Source organism: Akebia trifoliata, chromosome 16 (assembly GCF_017979445.1).
Source record: "Akebia trifoliata isolate Shusen 1 chromosome 16, ASM1797944v1, whole genome shotgun sequence".
Classification (NCBI taxonomy): Eukaryota; Viridiplantae; Streptophyta; class Magnoliopsida; order Ranunculales; family Lardizabalaceae; genus Akebia; species Akebia trifoliata.
The window spans coordinates 15,647,153-15,658,377 of record NC_141390.1 but is presented as its reverse complement, the minus strand read 5'-3'; the positions used below and the strand labels follow the sequence as shown (position 1 = coordinate 15,658,377).

Sequence of the window (11,225 nt, the reverse complement as noted above, 5' to 3'; positions counted from 1 at the left end):
GAATTAATTATTTTTTAAATTAAAATAAGTATTTTTATATTTTTTAATATAAATTTATTATATTTATATATATTTAGAGTAATTATATATTTATAAGGATATTCTGATAATTTTTTGTGCATTCTGGATGCATTATCAACATCAAGGGTATTTTGATCATTTTACCCTAATCCAGGAGAATCCAGCAGTTGTATCAAACAATAATTACCAGATTCTGGTAAACAGCACAATACTTTTACAAAACTATATCAAACAAGCTTTTCAGTGTTCTAGTTTTTTAAAGTTATTACTGACAACAACTTCTTACAACAGAATCTGACAACAAATTTTGATAGGTATATCAAACGGGGCCTAAGTAATTTTATAAAACTGTCCTCCAAATAAATACAAAGCTACTAAAATGCAGTATTTTCATATGTTAATCAAGATTTATAGTCTGTGTGTGCATAATTGTATTTCGTCTCAGGCTATAATCCCCAGATCTTAGATCCCTCTCTTAATTAGAGAACCAATTAAGAAATATGACCAGATTGGCGTTCTGAACGCATTTGTTGAACAAGTATTTCCTCAATGGCATCCGCGAAACTTGAAAGATTTTGCCGTGTTTTTACATCCAAGGAGTTCACCAGTTCCTAATCAATCAAAATTGAGCGAAAAAACATCAATTCATCATTAAAACAACTAAAAAACCATAAATTATATTCGATGATACTCAAGTTGAAATGGGAGAACGGGTAAAATTAATTCAACATAAAATGAAATAACACAAATACCCCTACTACTAATAACTTGTTACTCCTAGCACTACACATCAATTTATCTTACATTAAAATCTCAATTCTCATTAATTCTGGAAATGCTACTTCCCCATTCAAGAAACCAAATCCGCTCCCTTTTACACAAAAATGTAAAAAACGAGACCTACTGAAATATTACAATATTAATCAATAATGCTCACACAATCAAAACAAGTAGGGCATATATCAGAAATATGCAAATAATATAACATTTTCATGTTTTGGTGCCACAATGATGCTCAATTAGTACTAAAGGGACCTTTAAAAAGATCAATTTTGGCACTACTGGATTTCATTATGCAGGGATTAATAGTCCAATACAACTCACCTCAACCTTGCAAAGAAAGCTCAATGAAATTCCTTTTGAATGATTCTCTAACGAGCTGTTGAGAGAGACCAGCTTCAATGCAGAATTTAATACAGGCCAACTTTGTGGTATCTTTATGAATGCATCTATTCCCCCTACCATATGAGCTGTTATTGTTGCATCTCTATCGGAGTACTCGAACCAGTGCCTGAAGTAGGAGACAATGTTAACTATGTATAAAAACATATAATACACCATTAGTATTAATATATATATGGGTGGCGTTAGGAGGCCCTAAAGAGAGCCAAACATTTTTGATATCACCATAGAGATCATCCTCACAAAAAATCAGCCCATTCTGAAACTTCTAACCCCTATTTTAAAAAATGTTTGGCTCTCTTTAGGGCCTCCGAAAGCTTCCCTATATATATATATACTCTTTAGGGCCTCCGAAAGCTTCCCTATATATATATATCCTAAAATGAAAGGTCAAACAATCCAGAAAACCTATATATCAATCGGACAATTTAAACAATCCCCTTTTTTAATCCTTAACAAGTAGATCTCTTTGGTGGAATCCATCAATGGTGTCAACTCTAGTTACATGTAGCATGTAAAACAGAGGTGGGGAGGATCAGACTCAAGAAATCTCCACAATTCGTATAATGGAACAGAATTGGAGAAAAAGAAGTAAAACAATAGTAAAGGGAACACACTTCACATGCAAACCCTTGAGCAATACCAGACTTGAAACTTACATAACCAGATTGATTTCGTAAATACATACTATTAAAAATCATGAGCAAATACTAATGGACAATACTGCACCATGCACGAAGATTTAAACAATGAAATAATGCGTTAACGAAAATAATGGGCATGACCACCATAGAACTAAAATGCTATTTTATGCTGTAAAATTCTTCTTTTAATTTTTTCAAGGTTATATTGTTAAGTATAATGGAATATACTGTACATTAAAAAACAGTAACGAGTGTGCTTGTGTGCCTCTTAACATTATCACTAAAATATATATGACAAGACCAGAGAAACGTCCTACGAGGACTTTTTAGTAACATAAAAGATAACAATAAAATGGAAATAAACACCTTACAACATAGACGATCATCAAAGGAAATTGCTGCGATATTAATTTGAGTCAGAATATATGGCTCTTCTGTTTGATCATGAATTTTACTTCTACTCACTGAATTGGGTTATTTAGATCACGACAACTGGATTCTTCCGAAAGTTACTCCTATAAATCCAGGAGATAGTCTTCCAAACAGGTCAAATTTACTCCATTTAAGATGAACATGAGAACAACTAAAATAGAGAAACAATTAGAGAATTCATCCATTATAACCAACTTCAGGAAACATTTAAGCAATGGTTGGGTTCCCTTGACTCAAGAAATAACACACTGTCCGAACCATGTAAGCACAACATCCAACAGTAGAGAATTATCTTCAGGATATGTATTATCAGGACAAATGTTACTGGGATGCGTATAAAATTCCAATTGTTGGATGTTGTGCTTACACGGATCATGCGTTATTTCTTGAGTCAACAGAACATGATCCTTTAAACAATATAGACATGCTTGAAGAATATAACAATCACCTTGAGTTGTTTGCATCTTTCACTAGTAATTGCCGTAGAGTGCTTAAAATAATTTGATGTTGCACTTTTCTTACAACCCATTCCAAGGAAGACCTTGGCTCTGAAACCGACAATGGACAGTACTGCCTGCAAGAGTTAAACGTGACTAAATTTATGAGTCTCATTGCTTTTCTATTCATGCAAATACATACATACATGCATACATGATTAGTTGATGATGAGAAATGTCTTTACATGATTTTCTATCTACACAAACACGCATATGAATATACATGAATTAGCACTTAAAAAAAAAATCAAATAAAAGCAAAAGAGGTGACAACAAGGAATGTAAGAAGTTGTGTACCTCAGCTGCATAAGAGAAACATAACTTTGTTTCAATGTTTATAAAGCCGAGAAAATTTAGTGGTCTAGCAGAAAATAAGAGCGGAAAGAATGACAAAGAATTGATGAGAGATATCGAACATTTAACTTGCATGCAAAATATTAGTAGATAAGCAATCTATGATTTGTTAGGGAAAATCAATTTGCAATATAAATCATGGAATAATCCAGAAGAAGAATATCGCATAGAATTATAGTAATAAATTACCACTTGTGAGAGACATGGCTAAATGACCAAGTTTCTCACCCAGAGAATATAGCTTGGTAGAACATGCAAGTGATTTAACATCAGAAAACCAAAGGGCTTTAAAGTTTATAGTCAACTTGTCTAAGATGTTAATCCCCACTTGCTGATGAACATAACATCCAAATGGAGTTTGAGTTTGCTAAAGAAAGAAGCAAATCTCAAAAGGTTAGGGGCTGTTCGTTTGGGCTTCGAAAGCCCGCTCCTTATGCTTTTTTAGCTTTTAAGCCAAAAAAGCCCAATAAACACTGTTCGTTTGGGCTTCTTCTGCTCTTATCAATATCAAAAAAAGCCTGAAAATGGCTCTTATCAAGAGTCCTCTAAAGAGGGCTTCTTTATTCTGCTTCTGCGCAAAGCAAATCATCGAAAAACGGTTCAGGTATAAAGACCAAAATACCCTTCATCTTTTTCTGAATTTCCACCAAAATTACAAACCTAAAACCCTTCGTTTTGTTGATTTTCAACACAGACGACAGCACAAACAGCGTCATTCTTGTTGAATATCTCAACACCTCTCTATAATCTCATCTTCTTCCCCAAAATTTCTCATCAACTCCGCCAACTCCGCCAAATCCTCTCTGTAATCTCTTCTTCTTCAAACTTCTTTCAACTCCGCCAACTCCGTTAGAGTTTCTCAAATCGAACAAAGGTAAGTTTCTTTCACATCACTTTCAAGTTTTAGACGTTTTTTTTTTTTTTTCTCTGATTTAAGTTCTGTTCTAGTGATTTTTTTAAAGAATTTTGATGTTGATTTTTGGATGTTTTTCATTGATTATATTTTTAGGGGTTTTTTTCTGATTTTTTTGGGATATATGTGTTATGTGAATGGGTATCCACCTTGGTTTTGGATTCCTTTTTATTGGAATCAATTACAATGTAATCTCTTGGAATGGAGTCGATTGAACAATTTTATTGGATTCCTTTTTTGGGATATATTCATTTTTCTTCTCTTCCTGACTTCATCTAAGAGGCAAATATGATGAATAATTTTCCACCTGAAAATCTGAATTTTATGAGGACATTCCAATTTTCATATTATTCTCCATTTCTGATTTATTTTAGTGATGAGCCCGAACAACCTCCAAAGCAGATTTTGAAGTGAACAGCCCATCTGATTAATACCCTGTTGCACCTAAATAGAGCCACGCAAGTTTGCAACATCTTCACCATAAAGAACTTCAACCCTCTCTAGATTCCACCTTCTATTTGTCCACGCTTGTCCCAACTGAAGAGAACCGTTGGCGAAAGGAAATAATTCAACTAGTGCGTCATTGCCTCTCCAATTATGAAACATCAAAGAGATATTTCTACCATTGCCCACAATAAATCTGACATTTTGAAGCATCAATGGCATTAATTTGACCATAGCTTTCCAAATAAGAGAAGAATTTTGAAAATCTTTAGCTGTATACATGCATTGATCCTTAAGGTATTTACCTATGTCCATAAGGACTGAATAGTGTGAAATTTCCAACATAGTTTCATCATGCTAATTTTGTATATGTCTTCTAAATGACAAAGCCCCAGACCTCCTTCCTTCTTTGGAGTTGCCAACTTATCCCATCGCATAAGTTGAATTTTTTTCGAGTCACAATGTTGTTCAATTGTATGAATTGTTGATTTAGGAATTGGAAGGATCGAAAGAAGGTAGATTGGCATGGAAGCAAAAACGTGCTTTAATAAGGTTAGCCTTCCTCCATCCACTAAAAGCTTAGATTTCCAACCTTCCGTTCGCTTGAGAATTTTTCAACCAAACCGTTGTAGCTCTCCCTAGTAATCTTGGACATTAATGTAGCAGTGAACACACAGCAGAGAACCATATAGTGGTGCTATGCTTCTAAGGATAAGCATACCATATGCATAGTTATAGTGGCTTAAGGATATGAAATATTTACAATAATTTGAGTTTTCAATATTTATAGTAAAAATGACATTTTGTTTTACTATTTTGGAAATTTTTGAAATTATTACTTTTAGAAAATTGTGTTTTACACTGTAATAGGTACAAGAGACTCAAAATTTGTATACAATTGCTTGTTAAATTAATAAGATAAAAGTGTGATAATATTACATTAACCAAGTGGAAATAATCAGTCAAAAAAATGTATATTGTCACCATTAGTTTCAACTATAATGTATATTCATACATTTGCAAAAGAAATAAGCCCACTGGATGAAAGGCCATTTATTTTTTATGAATTAACTGTAGTTAGTAGATTGTTCATATAATTTATTTCTCTAAAGCAATATTTTGTGTTACCTTATCATGTTATCTACCTTTCTCCTTGTGTTTTCATATAAGTTTCTTCCTATGAATATCCTCTTTTTGTTAGGACTTCTTTGAATTAGTTCATCTATGTCATCTTGTGTATTGGATATGGTTTCTCATAATCTAACTTGGAGTTCGTGGGGACTATTTATGGTTAGCAAGTTAGGTTAATTTTTCTCCTTTTCATTGTATCCACTAGCTCTAAGCTCTTTTCTTTTAAAGCCCCCACATTCGAAGTAGCTAGAAGAATCCTATAATTTTGGACCAAATTATTTACTCGCACTCAGTTATTTATGGTTGTTAGAATTTATCAATTTTAATTACGATTTCTACTCATTAGATTTAGATATTTTATTTGTGATTCTTCAATTAAATGATTAGAAATCATCAGTCTAGTTTCTCTTTATAAATAGGCATTGCACCTTTGTGATTATATATGATCATAATCATGTATTTAATTTGTAATAAAGTTCAAGTGTATAATACAAGCAAAATGTGAAAAAAAAAAATAAGGGGCAAGCTTCACAAATATAAAGTTGTGGGATAGTTCATAGTCAATGTGTCAATCAATTAATGATTGAAATTAGTCGAGATTACTGTTTTAGCTATGTTCTATCATGTGTATTGGATATTCTATCAATTAATGAGGTAAGTTTTATTTAAATTCACCTCACATGCAAAATTTATATAGATAAATGCAAATTTATATAATTATTTGCTTTATAAATTTATTGATTATTCCTTATTCATTATTTATTTTTAAATGAATATTTAAGTTGTCAGATGCCGAGACAAAAAGTAACAGAACCAAAAGAGACAGAGTCAAAAATTGATTCTGCACGATGGACACCCTATCTTCATAAGATTTGGGTTGATATCTGTGTGGAATTGGTTAAGAAGGGGAAAAGACCTGGTACTTCACTGAATGTATCGGGGTATTCATCTCTAATGAAGCAATTCCAGACAACAACAGGGATCGGTTACACTAAGAAACAACATAAGAATCATTGAGATAAAAGTAAAGCTATGTAGGTTAGATGAATTAAGTTAAAAGCATGTAGTGGTGTGGGTTACGACGCTGTTAACAATAAGGTATTAACGAACGATGACTGGTGGAACTCTTGGTTAGAGGTAATTTTCGATTAGTTTATCAAATAGGAAAGCCACGTTTACCTATTCAAACCCATTAAAGAAATTTATTTATTTTATAGAAAAATAAAATTGATGCACAATGGCGTTATAAGGGACTGGAACATGTTGAAGAGTTGGACATACTATTTGGAAGGACCTATGCTACTGGAGAGTATGTCGTGAGCTCTTCTAATCCTGGTGCACATCCATCCATTGGGTCATCTAGAGTTGGAGAGCATGAGCTTCATGATGATGATGGTGGTGGTGGTGATGATGATGATCTTGCATTTGTTCAAGAAACGCAACCACCAGAGTCCCAACCATTAGGTCCTCAGCCACATGTTGATATTTCTCCTAATACTGATGTTGATGGTGATGGTATCCCTACATTTACTGCCCCATCACAAGAAATCTGGAGATTTCCATTCTCATTCCAAACTACAAAAAATGATGAATACAATTATGTTGGGACAACAAATTGATCGTTTGATTGAAGCAGTTTCGTCGAGGACGAGTGTGAGTAGTGCACCACCTACACAACCTGGTAGCATTAGGGAGTGTATTGATCTGTTGGATGCAACAACAGAGATCATCCCTAATAGTGATCGTTATCGGTTTGCACTGAAATTATTTAGTATGAAGAAGTACAGGCAAATTTGGTGCATGTTGCGAACCAATGAACTCCGTATTGGGTGGTTGGATGGTGAGATGGAGGATGCTTGAATTAATCCTTCTAAGTAGTATTTGTGTAATTTTTGATATATATGTTTTTTGCCATCTTTCATTGATGGTTATGACTATGGTGGTATGTTATTGACAATGTCTATTTTTTATGTTTTGTGGATTTGGTAGTATGCCCGTTATGTAGTGAATGTTAAACATGTCTATTGTGTTATCTATGTTAGTTGAGTGTTATGGTTTGGATTTATATAATTTGTAATTGTGTATTTATACAGACTTATGGATTCCGATGAAGATATTTCCACGCACGATGATATGTCTAGTAACGATGAAGTTCATGACATGAATACCGTAGATGATGATCTATCGTTAGATATTTTGGTAACAGGTGCCATTGTTGCAATACAACAATACGCTGACACTTTTATCTATAGGGAACCACATAGGAGTTCTATTTATACTTGAGCAGATTATGTGCGTCATATCATTAATGAAGAGAGTAACACATGCAATGATTTATTTAAGATGGAACGACATGTTTTCCTAAATTTGTGTGACATATTAGAAGGAAGGGGTTTGTTAAAAGATGAAAATAAGATCTCGGTTCAAGAACAAGTTGCAATGTTTGTTTATACCGTGGGTCACAATGAAAGACATAAGGTACTGAGGGCCAGTTTTAGACATTTATTAGATACAATTAACAAATATTTTCATATAGTTCTAAGAGGCTTAATTGAAATTTCAAAACTTTTGATCGTTCCTCCTAATCTCAACGAAGTCTCGATGCATATACGAACCAATGAAAGATATTGGTCATATTTCAAGGTATTTTCTTAATGATTTTCATTTATTTACCATTATTTCTAATAACGTCAAATATCGTTATTTATATTTGAAATATGTAAATATAAGGACTGTGTTGAGGCGATTGATGGGACACACATTAGTGCACATATCCTGTTAATGCATCAGAATAGATTTCGAGGACACAAAGACATAACACAAAATATTATGTTATGGCTACTTGTGCTTTTGATATGACATTTACACATGTAGCTGGATGGGAGGGATCAGCTAATGATTCTCGCGTGTTCCTCGACACTATTACGAAGTCATTGTTACAATTTCCACATCCTCCTCCAGGTTAGTTATTTTAAAGTTAAGATAAAATACAATAGTAAAATGCATTTTCCACATCTTCGTTCTTAATATGTTATTTTCTTTTTTCAAGGCAAATATTATTTGATCGACTCTGGATATCCATTGATGGAAGGCTACCTTGCACCTTATCGGGGTGTAACATATCATTTACAAGATTTTACAAGAGAGTCGAGGTCAAGAACAGATAAAGAATTCTTTAATTATATGCATTCTTCACTTAGGAATGTCATAGAACGATGTTTTGGAGTTTTAAAAGCAAAATAGCCAATTTTGAAGCAAATGTCACGTTACAAATTCGAAACACAACGAGATATTACATTGGCTTGCATGACACTCCATAACTTCATAAGAAAGCATGCAATTGCAGATAAAAAATTCTTACGTTTCAAAGAAGAACAAATTGTGGAAGATGAAGGGGGTACACCTGAACATGATAATAATGGTGAGCCTGTAGATCGTCGATCTCGTGTTACCATGGAGAGGACAAGGACTGGAATAACTAATGCATTATATGTTGTTCATAATAGAGCTTAAGAGCTTTGATTTATTTTAGATTTGTTCTTAATGAAAATTATATTTCTCTTTTTGTATGACATTATAATACTTTTTATTTAATAAAATGTGATTTGTGTATGGGATGTTATGTGGATGTTGGAATGTGTATGGGATGTTATGTGGAGGTTGGATTGTGTATGGAATTTTAATGTGTATGAGATGTTATGTGGAGGTTGGATTTTGTATGGAATGCTAATGTGCATGAGATGTTATGTGGATATTGGATTATGTATTATGCAGGTATTTTCTTTTTCAGGAAAATCTCATATGTCCATTTTTAAGAGGAGATGCTGTCGAAATTTCGATAGAATTATAAAATTTACAAATTTTGTTAAAGTAAAATAATTAATTTTATAATATATATATATATTTAGTGTAATTATATACTTATTAAGACATTCTGATCATTTTTTATTATAATGTTAATAGTAACATTTCTCTTAAAAAAATGATGAACTATAATGACTTAAAACATATTGATGTACGTATTATGTATTTTTTTTAATGTTAATGTGTATTAGATATTGCGTAGATGATAGATTATGTATCATGCGGTGCATTATGCAGGTATTTTTTTTATCAGGAAAATTTCATATGTCCATTTTTAAAAGAAGATGCTGCCAAAATTTCGATAGAATTAAAAACTTTATAAATTTATTTAAATTAAAAATAATTATTTTTATAATTTTTTAATATAAATTTATTATATTTATATATGTATTTAGTGTAATTATATATTTATTAAGGTGTTCTGATAATTTTTTATGCATTCTGGGTGCATTATCAACATTAAAGGTATTTTGGTCATTTTATCATAATCCAGTAATAAAAAGTTGTCAAACGAACATGCTTTTTTGGCTTCTGTGCTTATGTAACGAACAAGCTTATGCTGGATATGGCTTTTCAAGCTCCGGGCTTCTGCTTCTTCTTCTTCTAGAAGCCAGCTTCTAGAGCTGAAGCTGGCTTCTGTAAAGAACAGACCCTATTGACTTCTTAGCTTTACATAAATCCTTTTGAAACTAGATATGATCTGCCTCAAAGTAGGTTCATTAGTTTTGGATTTCCAATGAAGTCGTTACATTAATTTGTATAATTAGTCTCATGCTATGTAACTTGAACACGGACATGTGTCTCGGTGTCAATAGGCTCAACAAACCCAACAATGTAGGCCTTGTGGGCTCCCCTAACCTTTGGTCTCATCTGGTCCTGAAACAACCATGGTCTTCTTCAAAGATTCACCCGTATTGCCTTGATCAAGTAGGTATTCAACCACCATGATGGTTGATGCTTTTTTGTTCCTCTTCTATGTATCTCTTGTGAGCTATGCCACCCATTGTCGAAACCAATCTATGAAGAATAACTCATCCTTTATGCTCATGTCTGTGACATAGAGTTGCAAGGTAGTGAATTGTTTTACACACTCTCAAATTGATCCAATGTGCCTTAATCTTGTTAAGTTCTTCCTTGCTAGGTAATCCATATTACATAGAAAAAAAATTGCCCCATAAGCGCACCTTCCAGCTCTTCTCACGTGATGCTAATAGACCTCCATCACCACCACAACATTGCATAATCCGTGAAATACATGATTGCCGCATACAATTGTTCCTCTTCATTCTCAAGCCAAAAGGTTTGAAATAATTATCCACTTGAGATGGGAGTTCTAAAACTCTTGGAAATTTTGAGCATCTCCATATGGCTTGGGTTTTGGGACCCTTACTTGTGAAAGTGCAACGTCCCCTGTTGCCAACCCATCGGCACTGCCCGTTCCAAGACCACCATTTTGGTCTTAACCTCTTCTAATTGGGTTACCAAACCCTCAACCATTTGAGCCATCTCCTCACATAAGCTTCAGGAAGCATCTCCATCCCTAATCCCACTTGAAACAGATCCGCAATGTACCTCACATCAGCCTCCATGTCTTTGATGGCATCACTAAACTCATGTTGCCTAACCATCAACTCATCCCTTCTTTCTTCCCAATTGGCAAAGGTTAGCTCCACCTTGCTCATGTGTGCCTCCATCACCTCAACCCTACCCTCCAAAGTTGCATCTATATTAAGCCCCCTTGCT

At 33.5% G+C, this 11,225-nt stretch overlaps 1 protein-coding gene across 1 annotated transcript in view; it reads right to left on the bottom strand.

The window, feature by feature from the left end:
- Nucleotides 1-221: 221 nt before the first annotated feature.
- The window catches only part of LOC147382626 (reverse transcriptase-like protein), a 28,734-nt gene continuing 17,730 nt past the window's right edge, over nucleotides 222-11,225 (bottom strand). Inside the window, exons 10-12 of the mRNA XM_086428238.1 lie at nucleotides 2,728-2,853; nucleotides 1,126-1,312; nucleotides 222-632 (exon numbers count right to left, since the gene is read on the bottom strand). Of these exons, the coding sequence (XP_086284364.1) occupies nucleotides 513-632; nucleotides 1,126-1,312; nucleotides 2,728-2,853 (433 nt within the window). The 3' untranslated portion in view covers nucleotides 222-512. The remainder of the gene's footprint in view (nucleotides 633-1,125; nucleotides 1,313-2,727; nucleotides 2,854-11,225) is intronic.